Source organism: Propithecus coquereli, unplaced genomic scaffold (assembly GCF_000956105.1).
Source record: "Propithecus coquereli isolate 6110/MARCELLA unplaced genomic scaffold, Pcoq_1.0 Scaffold54, whole genome shotgun sequence".
NCBI classification, from domain to species: domain Eukaryota; kingdom Metazoa; phylum Chordata; class Mammalia; order Primates; family Indriidae; genus Propithecus; species Propithecus coquereli.
The window spans coordinates 536,976-555,287 of NW_012151285.1; the positions used below are offsets into that span (position 1 = coordinate 536,976).

The following is an 18,312-nucleotide window of genomic DNA, read 5'->3' on the forward strand; positions in this document are numbered from 1 at the left end:
GCTGGCGAGGATGTTGAGAAACTGGCATTCTCATCCACTGCTAGTGGGAATGTAAACAACACAATCATTTTGAAAAAAGTTCAGCATTTTCTTAAACACACACCTGCCATTACGATCAAGCCATTACACTCCCAGGTATCTACTCAAGAGACTTGAAAGCACATGTTCACAAAACTTGTACACAAATGTTAACAGCAGCTTTATCTGTAACAACCCTGAACCAGAATCAACACAGATATCCATCAACACGTAAAATGATAAGCATATAAAAGGGTGAGGAACCTGCAGTCTTGGGGCCACACGTGGCCCTCCAGATCCCCAAGTGCAGCCCCTCGACTGAATCCAAACATCCATAAAATCTGGATTCAGTCAAAAGGCTGCACTCAACGATCCGGAAGGCCACATGTGGTCAAGGCCGCAGGTTCCCCCATCCCCGCATGGCGGTGGATCCCCAAAATAATTATGTTGAGGGAAACTAGGGTAGAAAACGTATATTCTATCTGATTCTATCTGTATAAAATTCTAAAAAACACAGCTGTTCCTTGACTTACAGTGGGGCTACGTCCTGATAAACCCATCGCAAGTTGAAAATATCCAAAGTTGAAATACATTTAATGCACTAACTTAGCATCGCTTAGGCAAACCTATGTTAAATGTGCTCAGAACACTTACATTAGCCTACAGTTGGGCAACTTCATCTAACACAAAGCCTATTTTATAATAAAGTACTGAGAAGCTCACATAAGTTTACTGAATGCTGTACTGGAAGCGAAAAACGGAACGGTCATATGGGTACCTAAGTACAGTTACTACTGAATGGCAATCGCTCTCACACCATTGTGTAAAGTAGAAAAAGCAAGTCAAAATAAACAACTCTGAAGTGAAAGAAAGTGGATGGGTGGTTTGCCGGGATGAAGGACAAGTGGAGGGAGGGATCAGAGGGGCAGGAGGAAACTCCGGGGTGAAGAATATGTGTACGATCGTGACAGTGATTTCATAGGTGTGTACGAATGTCAAACCTTATCAAACTGTACACTGTGTAAGTTACACCTCGCTATAGCTGCTGTTTAGGAAGCTGAACAGGCAGGACCTGGCAGTTGCCTGTGTGAGTGCGGACCAGAAGGGAGCCCCGCGGCTGACGAAGAGTCCCAGGTTCCCTGGGAAAGGAAATAAAATGGTGTGAACGCCACTATCTCACCAACTTCTTGAGGCAGTGACTTACACATGTGCTCACCAATGAGACCACCACGTGGGCTTACTGTGAAAACTACACACCACCCTGGCCAACTTTTCTGAGGTTTAATTCCACTTCCATATTTCTACTCCATATAGCAGGTAATAGGCCTGCACACACCCAACTCATGAACTGCTCGTTTGTTCAACATTTAATTATTGATCAGTTATTTTGAGCAAGGCTCTGGAATAGAGCCTTTAAAAAAGTGTGATCAACTTCAAATCATATCCTCCTCGCCAACCCCCAGCCTTTACCCACACACACCCCCACCCTGTCCTCAACAATTTCCCTTTGGTGGCCTGGTGGCCAGGGCAGGGGACTCTCGCCCAGCAGAACCCCCAGCAAGTCTTCCCTCCCATCCATCCACGTGTTCTTCCATGCAGTAAATTCGTCAAAATGTTCTTCCAAACTACCACAGCAAGTCATGACTTCACCCTCTGCCAACGTTCCCGCAACACTTACATCTACAGCAGGCAGTTTGTCTTTGAACACACGTGCATTCTCTCTTAGCTCCTGCCGCCTTACCGCCTTTTGCCTAGTTTCCCTGGAAGAGTCCTCCTCTCTTGCTTTATTCCACACACAGCCCATGCTGACGGCAGTGCGCTGGTGAGATGCCGTGTATCACGTGGTACTACTACGGATGGATGTGCTTAGCAAGGGCCGGACACACTCGGGGCATCCAATAACCCAGCCATCGCCACAGCCAGCCCTACAAGTGCTCCAAGTCCCTGCCTCCAGGAGTCCACTGGCACCTCGTGTTCCCCTGAGTTGAAGCGTGCCCTTCTTTGTACTCGAGTATTCGACTTATTCAAGTATCATCTCTGGGGCTTGTTGGTTTTACTTATAATACTGTTAGCAACAAGCATTGCTTTCTTCCATTTTCCATTCAACTGCATCCCAGGTTTAAGAGGCATTTTTGTGGGCTAGCACAGGAGTCCAAACATGTTCTAAGCAAAAGTGTGTTTACCGCTGCCAACAACCAACTCAACTGCCCACAAATCAATCCTCGTAGTCTTCCTGAAAAGCGTTCTCCGTACACTCACACTCACCAAATAATCCTCACAAATACACCCAAAGCTTCTGGATACCATTTTGTGATAACGGTAAAAAGAACATCCAGGGATAGAAACTAGCGGCCAGATAAATCAGAAACCTCACAGTTCAAAACTTAGAAGCGTCTTACATGGGACTCTCTAACTTCCAAAGCACTCTCACATCTTTTCAACAGCTCTGAGGAGAGGGCGAGAGAGAGGCAGCAGCTCCACTCTTCGTGGCCATTAGGGGACGCAGGAGAGGCAGTGGCGTCCAGCGCTGGGTTGCGTCCAGCAGCCTCCCCCAGCAACAGCGACTCCTCCAGCAGTTCCCACGGTGGTTTCCTAAGTGCCGCCTCGTTTGAGTCTGCAATTCAACGCAGTTAAGAAGAGAGACTCAGGAAGGTCAGGTCATCAGCCCAAGCTCACTCGGCTACTAAGCGGCCATCACCAGGGTTCAAACAGAGCAGGTCTTTTGACTCCAGCTCACAAGAAGCCACGGACAGCTTTGGGACCACATGGGTTCCAGAGTCATAGAATGGAAGTGCTGGGAATAGACGACGCAGTCCAACCCCTTCTCACGAGAAAACTGATGCTCCAAGAGGGCACTGATCTTCCCCAGGGCACAAAGAGAGTGTCAAGCTCTGGACTCCAGACTCTACAGCTCCTCTCTCTGTCCACCGCACCTCTTGCTACCTCGCACCCAGCACGTCGGTTTCTCGAAGATAAAGAGAAGTCTCAGAGAAAGATCTGGAAATCCTAAGACTGGGCTATATAGGCTTCTGAAGGCTGCCCCACTGCTACCAAAGCCCCTCTCACCTCGCACTCTCCCCTGCTCTGACGCCCCTCCACTGACGCCCCTCCACTGGTGGCGACACTCCTTAGCAACCAGCCCGAACAAGAGCACCAGCCAGCACGTGGGGTCTATGCCCACAACCATGGCTTGTGACCCTCACTTCACCCTTATCACCTGCTGATCTGGGCCCGGGCTGACCAGGGCAAAGCCTGCTTCCACTCCCACGGCTCCTTATTCCAACGTGGAAATTCACACAAAAAGGAAACACCACCAAGACAGAGAAGGGGGGGAAGTGGCTCAGAGCTGGGCAGATCTCACTGTATTCACCCATCTCTGTGGAAAGGGAAACCTCCTACCTCCGCACCTCTTCTTCCAGGGAACCAAACCGTCCATCCCCCACCCTGAGAGAACAGAGCAGAAGTCCGGGACAAACTGTCTGCTGCAGTGGCCCAAACACACAGATTAATGGTCCATCATGGCTTTCCCACACAGGAAAGACTTGACCAATTCTTGGTTGCTTCTAGTAGACATTATTTTTCCTACCTACTTAACCGGGCAAACTTACCTGGTTAAGGAGCATCTGCTACGGGCAAACCTCAGAAGGAGGCTTAAGAAGATGAGGAACACACAGCTTCCCCTCCTGGAGCACACGGTCGGACTGCACTGAGAGTCACGAGAGCCTCTGTGCAGCAGGAACCCAGGCTCACGCTACTCCAACAACCCCACCCCAACTCCTTCGGGAGACTTGGCAATGACGGCGCCATCACAGACACCCAGCTGCTGGGCTTCGCTAACCCAGACAACCCAAGGAATGAGGATGACACTACACCACACTGATGCAACAGCACGGAGTACAGCCCTGCATTTCCATTTTTACACATGAAGAAAGTAAGGCCTAGAACAACCCCCTTGGAGTCATGAAGCTGCGCTGCTTCTGACACCTGCAAGGACCTCTTTCCCATGACAGTGCTGGTCCACATGAGGCCTACAAAAATGGAAATTGGGTTGAAAAAACGACCTCAGAACCTGCTCCCTCCATCCTCATAACGGTGGCCATGGAGAGACCATCCTGAGGCTCAGAGGAGCTGCTGTTCCAGGGAAGGGGCCAGAGGAGGGGCCCAGTGTCTCCCGGGAATCTGAGAGCCCTCGGCCCCACCTTCCTCCTGGCCCTGGGGGAAGGGAGAACCAAGAGGCTTCCGAATCCACAACGTGGTATGAATGTCTGCTGCTTCTCCTAACCAAGCTAGGCAGAACCAAAACACAAGACCACAAGTCCTAACATACGTGGACTCTTTCTCGACTCCATCCTCAAGATCAACTCCTCACTCAAGGTGGAATAGTTAAGAATTTTGATGGCACTGCAACTGCCTAGACATGCCCAAAAGCTGACATTCTAATAAGAAAATAATAAAGTTCTCCAAATAGCTAGTTTTCCATTTCCCATTTCTAGTCTAATCAGTGATTGAATCAGTAAGTGGACAGATCTTTTTGAAAAACCCAGCTCAAACGTCTAAAATCTAATTATACTGCACATTCCCAGCACCTTCAACCACGCGCTACATGGCCAGAGCGAAAGGGCTGTGCGTAGCAGGCAGCCAGGTTCACGCAGGCGCCACCACCGCCTTGGGCACAAGCCCAGCAGTGTTTACTGTCAAAGGTCTGTTTCCCACGTGTGGTGCTAATTACAGAATCACTTCATCTGCGAGGCTGATATCAGCTTTACGCAAGCATCTCTCTTTTCTATAGAAAAGCGCTTTGCTTTTATGCACCGCAGAGCTGGAAGTAAGGAGATGACTGACAGCGGGCAGGAAAGAGAGGAGGTGCCAGGGAAGGTTCCACGCACCATCGCGGCTCTTCCTGCAGATACCAGCGTTCAGAAGCTGGAGCAACAGGGAACCACTTCCCAGGTAGAACCTGCCCACATCGTCTTCAAGGTGATAATTAATCTCCTTTGTCTTTCCTAAGACACTCTCACACTACAAAACTCTCCACTACGTGACCAAAACCCCCTACAGACCTGAAAAAAACCAGAAAAATGGCTTCCCCAGGATAGATGGTGCCCAATGCTGGAAAAGGATGCCACCAAGAACGTGGCATCACTGCAGATGCAGTGTGGAAACGGCAGCTGTCAGGGTCCCTTCTGCTCCTCCCCTCGAGTCCTAGCCCTCCCCACACACCCAGTCACCTTCAGACACGGGCTAGACAGGCTGCTGGGCCTCCAACCCCCACCCCACTCCACCAGTAATCAAGGGAAAAAGTGTGTTTTCTTGTAATGCTCTTAAATGTAAAGGTTGTATTGTTTTAAGTTCACTTTCGTCTTAACCCTGTATTTACAAGTTTTCCATAAAAACAGCTTGCTTGAATTTGAGTTATAGTCTTTGTCTGTCTCCCTCACCCTCCCCTTCCCCCAGCAGACAAGTGGAAATTTCCACTGAAGCGCTCAGTGGCTTACAGTGGGTGGGGGAGGGGGCTTTGCAGCCCCGAAGCGTCTTTGAGCCTTTCTGAAGATAGAAAACAGGTCTGTTTGAATGCCAGCTCCTACACCGTCTCGGTTAAACCTTGCTGGATTCGGGCTTTCAAACCAAGGCACCCTCCGCATGGAAAAGCCCCATTTCTTTCTCTATTTGTTGGTTCTCACACATTTTAAAAACCACTAAACCTGCTGCAGAACCCTTACAAATCTTGGGGCACTGCCACTAAAAAGAAACCTCCAATGCCACAGCAGCCCTGCCTTGAAACTCAGCGCAGAGCACCTACACACAAGAATGGGGTCAGGATGCTGGCCTTGACTTAATGCTGGCAGAAAGCACGAGAACATGGAAATGTTAGCTAACGGGAAAACTACAGAGGAGAATCAATCTCCTCTAGAGAGGGTGCCAGCGCTCTTGGAGTAAGCTGCAGACACATTTGGGGAGCGAGTCAGTAAAATTCCACTGATTCACCATGGAGCCAGTTATTTTTACCGTCCTGCTTACCCGTAAATAGAAGGGTATCTTATATGTAGGCCAGTAGATCTCTGCTATAAGCACCCACCCAAATTTTAAAGCAGATAAGAACAGGGAAAGAAGGTGCAAAACAGGTGAGAAAAACTGCTTTCACTACTTAAGAGTTCTTACACACACAGGCATTCGGAAGTCAGCCCAATCTCACTGCAGTAAAATCAGACCTGGGAAAAAGAGTCGAACCCCAGCAGAGGCATCCTTTTACACGCCAGCACAGCCCAAGGCTGCAACACGGACCGGACCGCTGTTTCTACAGTTCCCTCGCAGCCTCAGCCCAACCCATCTAGTGGAACAAGAACCGTAACGTGCAGCCCAGAGTAACACGCTGACGTGGTCCTGGCACAGCGTGACTGTTACTACGACTCGGTAAAACGCCTGCCCCTTTTTAGCAAGGGGCTAAATGAGCCTCCACTCCCGCTGCTCCCTCCTGCCTAGGTGACATCCTCCCCTTTCAGACAGTAAGAATTTTCCACACCACCCTTGCCTTTCCCACGGGGTCCAGAGGATATTGAGGTGAGCACGCGGAGGCACAAAGGGGACACAGCCTGGGGGCCTGAAGGAGACCAAAGCCAATCCAGCACTGGGGACGATTCCCAGGCCTTCTGAGGCCTCAGCTCCAGGTCATGTTCAAGGGGTTTCCAGACACTGCCTGGTGACAACAGTGGTGAGTGAAGCCAGAATCTTCCATCCAAGACCCAGCATCCCTGACCTGGCCATGCAGCAGCAGGGGTATCTAGTGAATGCCCCACCCCCTCCTCCTAAATTCACATCACCTGGGGACAGCTGACTTGGGACAGGATTGCCCTTGGAAAACAGAAAAATCGTGTTAATAAGTTACAGATGTCTAAGATAGTGTCCCCATCTATAAGGGTGACTCGACCCAGGCCCCATTCCCCTGCCAGGTGGAACAGAACAGCATTTTTTAAAACAAGGTTAAAATCATCCTCAGCTGTACATAAATGACTCACCCAGTTCTACTGACCCTCACAGATTATGAATGAAGTAAATTTCTGTGGACCAGTCTGGGAACTTAACCATCAAGTTGTTCCAGTGGGAAAATAAGTTCCCATTTATAAACAACAGACTTACAGACAAATTTCTGGAACATAACCTGCTTCTAAAGTGGAGACTGACTAAATTAATATTTAGAATGACTATATTTTTATTTTGGGCATAAATTGGAAATAGTCTTGATATAATAATAAACACCAGGTGCCACTTCCAAAGTATATCCTACCGCTCTGGGAAGACTTCTCAGATAACCCAAGAGCAGCAGGGTCTCTCCTACCTACTTCTCTCTTCCAGCCTACTGGGCAGGAGTGGGGAGGATGGGCTTGGAGGGAGGAAGTGGGGATTAGAGAACGGTGGAGCTATCACCCAGCATGTTGGAAATAACTGGAACGGAGACGCCTGACACAGCCCCAGGCCTGGCTCTACGCCCTGCTGTTCTGGGCACCTTCACTCACACCTCTTGCCGATGCCTAGGTTAGCACTACGTAGCCAACTCCCTGATTAGACTGAAACACTCCTTGAGAGCAGGAACCATGACAATCCCAAGAAACAACCTGAGACCTAGCGATACAACTAGGACATACCATTTCTCCCCACAAAATGTAAAAGCATTAAACACATGACACCAACAGGGCCCAATAGAACCTGCATTCTCAGAGCACCCAGGCTCGCTCTAGCTAAAACACCGGCTCTTACACCAGCGTCAGGATCAACGTCAGACCAGTGCCTCCCCAAAATTGCAGACACTTGTCATCACCTCCAGGGCCGTTGAAAAAGGGCCAAAATTTGGAATGCTAAATGCATAACCAACAAGACCACTGTTTCTTCCCAACCATTTCAGATAAGTGAACTTCCCGGTACCATGCACACCACAGCACATAATCCACTCAATAAACGTTTCTAACACCTCTGTTGGCTATGTGCACACAGAACTTGCCAAATGAGCAAAAAGCCTGGTAACAGACAAGACTGGGGTTGGTGACTGTGGAGGGACTGCCTGAAGCCAAGAGAGTATCAGACAAACCTTAAAGCTCCACACTACAGACGTCTGGACACGCCACTCAATTCCAAATCCTTATCCAGGTAACTATAAACTACACTAGCCCCTCATTTCCTCATTTCCCAAAGTCACTGTGGAGCATATTCATGGAGGTTACAAAAATCAAAGGCAACATAGCCAAATAAAATTAATAAACGAAGGGATCTTACTGAAGGACTTCCCATCAAACAGGCCAATGCACATGCCAGTGTGCACTGTGAATCTCTGTAAGGCTGCGGTCCCCAAGCCCCAGGCCCGAAGACCAGTACCGGTCCCAGGCTTATTAAGGACAGGGCCGCAGAGCTCAGTCCCTCCCCAATCCCATGCAAAAACTGTCTTCCATGAAACTTAGGAAAGGGGGGAGGTGTGCACAGCAGGAGGTGAGTGGCCGACACGCGAGTGAAGCTTCATCTGTATTTACAGCAGCTCCCTATCGCTGGCATCACTACCTGACCCTCCTCCCCACCGGCCTCCAGTCCGTGGAAAAAGTGTCTTCCATGAAACCAGTCCCTGGCACCGAAAAGGTTGGGGACCGCTGCCCTAAGGGATTAGACCATGCGAGTCTTCCACATCGCAAACACCCCACTTTTTCTTTTGGTGGAGCACCTCTATACCAATAGTGTTTTGGGGGCCAGACTTTAAAAAACATAACTTTAAACAAATAAATACCAGACATTGATTTATGCCAGAAAAATGAGCTTAAAACGTGAACCTCTCCCACTGCAGCGGGGCACCACCTTTCTGTGTGTGTCTGTAATATAGAACATTGCTTCTCCTTTGCTGAGGAGTCTGAAGTAAAAGGACCAGAAATAAGGTCTTCAAATGTCAATGAGCGAAGTGAACGCAACAGTCACAAAGTCCTCGGTGAGGCACGTGCCCCTTGTCAGCAAGTCAGAATGCAGGGCCAGTGTGCTCAGCAGTTCTGGCTTAGTCCGGGGGGGTTCTTCCAGAACCTGAATTTTTTCCACTTGAAAAGTGAAACAGCAGTCCTCTCCCCCGACCGTCTAGCACGGTACACAGAGGCCTGAAAACTAAATGAGTTAATACACTGGCTCTCCAAGTGTGGTCCTCAGACAAGTGGCACCATCATTATCCAGGCACTTGTGAGAAGTACAAATTCTAGGATGCTGGTCACGCCAGCCCTCGGCAAAATCATATCCTCTCCTTGGAAAGAGGGCGAAAGGAAGCACCCCTCCCGGACACCCTACAAGCACCACGTGGATGAGGGCCCTGACTTCTCTCCTCATCAGTGCCTTCCGTCCAAGAACCTTGTTAATAATCTGTGGCCAGATTTTATATGCTCTTTAAACAAACAGGCGAAAGAATTCATAGCCTTGCTGCTAAACCAACCCATTGTGGTTACACAGAAAGAAAAGAAAGAAACATTCCCCACACACACTCACCCCTCATTGTTAAGCCTACGGAAGACGCCTAGCCACTGCATTTCCTGTTGCCTAGCAACGTGCAGGCACTCTCTTCAGAGGTGTTCTCGAGAAGCTGAACACTAGCACAAAACAAGGTGAAGCAATCAGAAGACGGAACGTGCAGTACGGCAGAAGGTTTACATGCAGTAAGGAAGCCTGGATGGGAGAGACGCGACTCCACTCAGGCCCCAGGACTGCACCGCAGCTGCACCAGACCACTAGCTCCACGTGGCCAAAAGCAGCATTCTGCCCACGAGCACGTCTGAGAGACTCTCCTGCCTGGGCCCCTGACGGTGCAGACGGGAGGAGGCTCACCCGAGTTCGGTGCCTGGAGCAGCTGGAATCAGAGACTCTGAGTGACTTGCTCGGAGCGATGCAGAGCCACGGAGGACCCGAGGGAGGATGGAGTTCTATACCCCTGCACTTTCCCCACCATACTAAAAACCAGTTCCCATCTTCTCTAACACCTACTTCTAGGAAACCCAACATGAGATTTTCTTCCCCCAAATCAGAACCACGGGTATAAAAAAGCCACCATTAGGGCTTACAGAAGCTTCAAAGCAATTCTGTATTGTTCTCAAAGAACCTCTACAAAGATAGTTATTACTTCAGAATCAAACCCCTGCCATATGTTTGAGGAAGCTGCTGTACACAGTGGGAGAAAAAGTTCCATTACGGAAAACTGTGACCATTGGTTGGAGTAGATAAAACCGTTTTTCCATTGCAGATTAGGCTCTGGTTATATACATTAGTCAAAAGCAGCACAGTTTGCAACCTACATATTTACGACGGATGCACTAGTCTAGTATGTGGACAACACTGTTCACTAAGGTGTTCTAAAGGCAAACATTAAATGCCAGGGGAAAACACTGCTTAGGCTGGTAAGAAAAGCTGCCCACAATCAAGAGCTTATCAGCCTGTCGCTCCGAGGCTGGCCTGTTTTTGTGCTCTAATTATAGTCTATTTAGGGCCAGCATAACTGCATCCCGTTTGCAACACAACATTGCTAGGGCATGTGCGTGCACCACACCGGGCACCCTGAGGAGCTGACTGTGAAGTTATGACAATGTCTACTATTGACGAACAGTGTACTTTTCATTCCCGAGCGCTTCACGAGGACACTCACCCGCCTCGACTGTGCCGCTGGCTGTGCACGGACATCTTATACGGCAGTGCTCGTTCACCCAGGTTTTCCAGGGCCCTCACGACTGCTCCTCTGTCCATCAGGGCTTCTATCGTACGTTTCAAAGCAGCAGCAGTCTCTGGCTGTTTTTGTTTTGTTTTGTTTTCATTTTTAAAGAAAAGAAAAAATACCATCAGGACCAATATAAGAACTAGAACGATTAAGTCTGGTCAGTTCCAATCATAACAGCTCTACTGGTAGGAATCTTTGGGTAAAAGCAACAGAAACTGGTTTTGGCTAACTTAAAATAAAAAGAGAGAGAGACAGACATTTATTGTAAGGATATGAGACAGCTCACAGATACGAAGAAAAATCTGAAGAACCGGGCTTTGGAGAGTTCAGGGACCAGAGCAGCTCCAGGGATCTGGGAGGCAGGAACTAACGAGTGGCTTCTTCAGAGCACCTTGCCAGGCTGAATCAGTGCCAATCACTGTCAGTCCTTGTATCCCACGACTCAAAATTCAAATTCCAGAGGAGCATCCTGTTGGCAGGACACCTTACCTGCCATCCCACCAAAGTGGGAAAAGGGGTTGTCCCCCAAAGAAAAATTGGGAAATTGTAACCAAAAGGGTTTGAAAACGACGAGTAAGACCCAATCTCTGCCCTCATGGGGCTTACAATCTAATAAAGGGAGTAACACAAAAACACATGGTAAGGTGACCATAAGGCAAAACACAGATGGTGGCACAGGGACCAGAGGGCTCCTGGAAGGAAGAAGGACATTCAGCTGGAGAAGCGTTTCGTTAAGGAAAGCTTACTTGAAAGGAGCCCTGGAAATGGTGAGTGGAGATACAAAGAATGGATGGCACTGAGTAAAGGCGCAAGGGCAAGCAGCGCGTGTGCACAGAAACAGCCAGGAGCCCAGCAGATGAAGTCCAGAGCAGGGGCGCTGAGAAGGCAGACTGTGGGTGGCACAACGGTCTGTAAGTAATAAAGGCCTGTTACAAAAAACAAAACCCAAACCGTACGGAATCCCCGCATCCAGAGATAAAACGACTTTAAACATTTCGATGAGTTTCTTTCCAGATTATCTCTCAGTACATATGGATACACAAAACATTTTTGAAAGAAAAAGTATTTTATGAGGGTAAATCTGAAAAATGCAACAAATGCAATGTGGAGAATGAGGGCAAGATGCGGCAAAGGTCGGCGCCCCAACCTGGTGGCTGGAGAATGGTATGTTGTCAACAGCTAGGTGGAGCACTGGAGAGGCTGGTGGGGACAGTGAAAGATGAGTCTGGTTTAAGACATGCTGAGTCTGAGATGCCCATGGATCCCCTAGGTTGACCTCTTAAGATATAAACTTTTAAGCTCAAAACAGGTGGGTGAGCAACACACGTTACAGTCGTCTGCACAGGCCAGCCGAAGCCTGAGGAGGAGGTGAGATCACTGAGGGCAGGGGAGAGGAAAAGAGATGAACAACAGATCCTAGGGCGGGGCACAAACATGTGGCAGCCGACAGTAGGACTTAAAGTCAGAGAAGCAAAGAGGAAACCCACAAACAGGACCAGGAAGATGAGGAGGCTGCCTGTCACAGAAGCTAAAGAAAAGAGGCAGCTTCCAGAACGCAAGAGGGTAGAAGAGGGAGATTAAGAAAAAAATCACAGTGTGGTGGCTACATGGGCACTTAGCGAGATGGAGCCAGGATGGAGCTGGAAGGTAGATCGCCAAGGTTTCCATGGCAGAGGTGTGAAAGCAACGGTGACAAGGAGAAAGCGCCAGGGCTCCAGGGACAAGTGTGAGCAATGTATTTTAGGAGAGAACATACATGAGCAAGCTAGCAGTTAAAAGAGAATGAACCAGTCAAGAAGATAAAATGTAGGATTTTTAAAATAACAAGGATGACCACTATAATTTACTACACAGCTGCCATATGCCCAACATTGGTCTGGTCTGTTTTACTGGTACATACTTAATCTTCACCAAAAAAAAAAAAAAAGCCAAGAAGATTCACAGATTTGGGACCGGGCCTCTGAGAGACGTAGTGACGGGGCAGAAGTGAGGGGAGGGCCTGCCGCAAGGAAAAGGAGAGCTGCCCAGACAGCCGGGGAGGGGCCAGAGGCACGTCTTGGCGAAGACAAGGGGCACTTCGCAAAGACCAAGTGAAGGGACACAAGCAAACAAGGAGATTTTAAGGCACAAAAGGAAACTTAACAAAAGGCTACCTTCCAGTGGCTCATCTAGGGTCAAATGAAAAGAAAATTGCAGAACAAGTTTAAGTGTGTATTATGGCAACCCCCCAAAAAAATCCACCAACTTTTATAAATTTCCTTTCTGACAAATGCTGCTAAAATGGTATGAATGCACTAAGTATTAGCCTAAGGCTTAGAAAGGAAATTTTTACTTTCATTTCATATTGCAGCCCACTAAGGATTTTTAAAATTCTCACCAAATTGTTTTGTTTATTTATATATGGAACCAACTTTAAAACGGAAATTTCCTGAAGACAATAAAAACAGAAGCCAAAAATCTCTTCCCTTCTCCTCATGATTATATCAAACACACTCTTATACAGTTCCAATCACAAGGAGACTAAATTCTTCTCCTATTTCATTAGTTCACAAACACATTTCCATATATCTGCAGAGACTCATTATTACAGCAGGATAATATTTCATTTCATTAAAAATGCCATTTCTTGACCTGGCATACATCAATTAACTTGTAATAAGGTGGATGAACAGTCTATCCAAATAAAGAATGGGTAAGGTTTTTTAAAACAAACTTTGATTGATTAGTCTTCTAATGATTAGCTATCCCAATATATTTTAATTTCAGTTTTGTCTGATTAAAAAGGACTATATCTCAGTATTTCTTGTTTACGAAACATAGTATTCTCTTCCGAAGTAAGAGCTTATGAAATAAAAAAAGATTTTCTTCTTACATCTGTCAAAAAAAGGGGCAAGGCTACCTAACAAGAATGTAACTTAGGAAAATATCAAAATGCATTTTGTTTGACTTTGATATGTCAAGGTCAAACCGTAGACTGCATTCTTTGAATAGCCAGATTCATTTGACTGCAATTTCAAATTACCCCAAAGTTAAAAAAGATGGAAGGAATAGCAAAAATATTTCTTGTTTGTTAGGGTTGCTAAGCATGTCCCATATACCTGACCTCACAATAAAGCAAGGTCAGTGAACCGAGGCCCTGGGCCAAAGCTGGCTCACTATCTGTTTCAGCAAATAAAGTTTTACTGGAATACAGCCAACTCACACACGTGCACAGTGCCTATAGTTGCTTTCATGCTAATGGTAGATCTGTAATTACAACAGAAACCCTATGGCTCCAAATCCTGAACTACTTACTACCTGGCCAACCCTGCTCCACATTGTGACAGAAGCTGGCAGGGCCTCAATCCACTCAATGTGAAATGCACCACAAATAAAACGAGTCTAGGCCACTGACTGAGGTACAGGGGGTGAATTCCCCATAGACGGGTCACCAGGTAGACACACGGGGCACCACCGAACGAACACCATCAGCCTGGCTGTTCAACTTGCCACAGGGCGCAGAACTGCTTCTACAAATTCACCATTCCATCTACCAAGCTCCTAATCTCCTTTATCAACCCAGGTTGCCAACTTCAACTCTCCTCATTTGATGAAATCTATAGATCTATTTATTTAAATAAAATTCTTAGGCTGGAGGGGGGGAGTGCTAAGTTCTGCTCAACCCAGCACAATGTTCAATTTGTAAAAGCGTATGGTTTACCAGAAGCAAATGATCTTGCTGCCGTAATTCTCACTTACAAGGTCTTTGAAATATTTAATTCAAACTATTCTAAGATTAGTTGTGCATACTTCTTATGGGCTTCTCCCATCCCATCTGAAAGCAGCTCCCAAGACTTTCCCCTAACTTATCAAGCATGTCAATAAAACACGATTTTGGTGGGGCTCAGATTGGGGGGCTAAAAACGTTCATTTGAAAAAAATACAAAAAACAAACAATGAATGAATGTGAATGGAAACTAGGAAAACAGGATTCCAGTCCTGGCTCATTCACTAGTGAGTTATACAACTCTGGATATGTTAAAATGTATCGATTTTACACTTGTGCCTCAGTTTCCTCATCTGCTAAATTAGTGGTTCTTAATTTTTGTTTCTATAAGCTCCACATAAACACTGATATTGCAATTCTCAACATCTCCTGGAGGCATACAAAGTTATATATATGAAAGTCTCTCTCTCTTTTTATGCCCCCATTCTGACATCAGTACCCAAAAGTGCCCCTGCACCTCAGGTACTCCTGTTATTCTCGTTTACTTCTAACAGTGCTTATGGCAATCTGCAAGTATTCTCTCACTAACCAGAATGTAAGCTTCAGGAGAGCAAGGACCCTTGTCTGTCCTGTACACAGCTCGATTCCCAAAGTCTAAAACAGTCCCTATCATGGAACAAATGATGATGCTGAACGAAGAGCTGTTCAATGAATGAGTGTATCAATTGCACCTCCCCTCCCTAAGGGGGTCTCTTGCTGATTTACTCCTATCTTTTCTCAAAGAACCCTGAAGTTTCCTCCTATCTCTAATATAATTTATTATTATTATTATTATTTTAGTGACAGGGTCTTGCTCTGCTGCCCAGGCTAGAGTGCAGTGGCACAATCATAGCTCACTGCAGCCTTGAACTCCTGGGCTGAAATGATCCTCCTGCCTCCACCTCCAGCGAGCCAGGACTACAGGCACATGCCACTGCACCCAGCTAAGTATCTTTTGTTTTTTATAGAGTCGAGGTCTATGTTGTGCAGGCTGGTCTCAAGCTCCTGGGCTCAAGCGACCCTCCCACCTCAGTCTCCTGAAGTACGTGAACCACCACACCCAGCCTCTAATATAATTTAAAACCACTGTTTGTATATGACGAAGCTCACTGCCAAGGTATTGACTGTAATACTGAAGCAAAATTGCAATATTAGTGTATTATTATTTATTTCAGGCAGTACCAAAATGCTGTTAATACCAATATTGTACTTTAGAAAGATCCAGAATTCATCTAACAGTGAAAGTAAACACTAAATATTTCATGCATTTCAAAAACATCAAGTTCAAATACATAAATAAATATAAACATTAAAATTACATTGTTCTAATTATTTGCTGGTAAGGTAAGATAAAGTACTATCCCCCCAAAATTAACTAAACAGTACAGTACTTTGAAAAAGAAAATGAATTAATCCTAGAAAAAAATTAAAACTAATTTTTGATATTATTATTGTTATTAATTACTAAAACAAACAGTGTTTAGCCTATAAAAGACAACTTAGGGAAAACCCAGCAGCTAACTTCAAATATTTGCAGGGCTATTATGCAGGAGATGAATTTGTTTTATTTGATTGGACCCCAAGAGTAGACTAGAATCAAAGGGTAAAAATTACAGAAAAACAGAGCTTTAATCTCTAAACAAGAACACATTTCTGAAAAATACAGTTGTATAAAAATGAGACAGGTTGCCTTGTGAAGTGCGGGCCTTCCCATCACTTAAGTACAGGACAGATACAGGATGGTACTGTCCACATTTGCACTGGGCAGGAGGCTGAACTGCACAGCTTCCACAGCCCCTGCTAAGACTGAGTCAACACCATCCTGGTACCATTCACCATTCTGAAGGCCACTCTCAAGTGAAACTGGCTCTTCTGAAAACTGCAAGTGCCTGGTGGTGAAGAATACAGTAAAAGTTAATGCTGCTGACTGGATTTATACAAACACTCCAGCTGTTCTGCTCTTTGCTGCTTTCACAACCCTCCCCTGAAAGGGTCCCTGAGGAGCTCAAGGGTCCTCAGACCACATTTTGAAAACCAAAGTTCTAGAGATTCTAATGGGGAAAATTTCTATTGTAAGAGATGAGAGCAAAAAGGTAGGAAGAACAAAAGGAAGAAGGGCATCTCCACTTGCCCCCAAAATAAAATTCCCATTCGGAAAGGTTATTTAAGCTAAGAATTCATGGGAGTAGCATAAACACTGTTGGTTAATGACCAATGTTTAATCTAATGAAGCCTACTTCCATCCCAGAAGAGAAACTCAACAAAACTATCTTGTAAATTAGACTCTGAGGCAAAGACAGCTTTAAGCCAGTAGCCTTGGGATGCACCCAGCTAGCATCACCACACTGTCCCAGCCCACCAGGAAATCATACACACACACAGTCCACAACATGCTACTGGCATGTAGCATCGACCTACACCTTGCCCTCCCCATGTTACAGAGTCATGCAACCCCCAACAGCAGGTAGGACTCAGGGAAGGTAGAGCCAGGACAGAAAACTGTCAAAACCTGTGAAAACTGAAATGCAAAAAGCCTTTCTCATTCTTTGCTGAATCTTAATTCCAAGGCTTATTTTCTTCTAAAAAATTTCCATGAAATTTGAATTTTCAAATGCAGAGACCATCCCTGGAAACTCTGCATGGAGATTCTCACAGCAATTTGAAAAAGGACATGTGTGAGCACTGACCTTTCAACGGTAGAGGATTCAAGGGAAGTGGAGAAGTCCTGTAACCTGCAGACCTGGGAAGGAGACGGTGGACAACAACCCACCTCGAAATGTGCCGAGTGCCAGCCCTGCCTACCGACAGCTGCAAGATCAACCATGAAACTGGTTCCACAGCAACCGTTTGATCAAATATTTTTGATTCAAGGGAACTCCTTTTGCTCCACAACTTGTTGAATCACGAGTTGTAGTCCTCCAGGTAAGGAATAAAAATTATCAAGCTTGGAACACTAAGAAACATAAAGATACAGGAATACATGTCCAAACATGATTATTTACGAAGATGGACCTTAACTTGAAGTGACTAGAAAAGTAACTTAAAAAGGCTTTTTAAAGGTGAAAGATAGAAAACACTTTTGAACACTTAACTGCTCTATTTTGCCTATGAATCACATTTAATGGGCCATTTATAACAAATGTGAAGTAGCTACTGAACAAATATTTAACAGGTAGTTTTTAAAAGACTTTAAAAAATAGGGGAAGCCAGGTGTGGTGGCACTCACCTGTAGTCCCAGCTACCCGGGAGGCTGAGGCACAAGGATGGCTCGAGCCCAGGAGTCTGAGGCTGCAGTGAGCTATGATGGCACCACTGCACTCCCGCCTGGCAACAAAGTGAGACCTTGCCTCAAAAAAAAAAAAAAAAAAAGTAGGGGAGCTTGGAGGAGAAGGAAGAGACAGAAACCAATATACAACTGATCCATGAACATGGGTTTAAACTACATGGGTCCACTTATATGCAGATTTTATTCAATAAACTGGAAAATATTTTGAAAATTTGCAACAATCTGAAAAATCTTGCTTTTTCTCTAGCTTACTTTATTGTAAGAATACAGTATATAATACATATAACATACAAAATACGTGTTGACTGTTACCAATAAGGCTTCCAGTCAACAGTAGGCTAGCTGACCCTTGAACAATGTAGGGGTTAGGGGTGCCAATCCTCTGTCCAGTCAAATATGTGCACATAACTTTTGACTCCCCAAAAACTTAACTACCTACACCTGCATCTCACCCTAGCTATTTCAATTCAATTGACCTGGGGATTCAAATATCCTAGACACCAAGACTTTTTTTTTAAAGTGCTCCAGGTGCTGACAAAGGTGAGAACC

General features: G+C 46.1%; 1 protein-coding gene across 1 annotated transcript in view; it reads right to left on the reverse strand.

Moving 5' to 3' along the window:
- The window catches only part of MRPS6 (mitochondrial ribosomal protein S6), a 125,605-nt gene that overhangs the window by 5,713 nt on the left and 101,580 nt on the right, over positions 1-18,312 (reverse strand). The window contains 1 exon segment of the mRNA XM_012657330.1: positions 10,664-10,803. Coding sequence (XP_012512784.1) covers positions 10,664-10,803 — 140 coding nt within the window.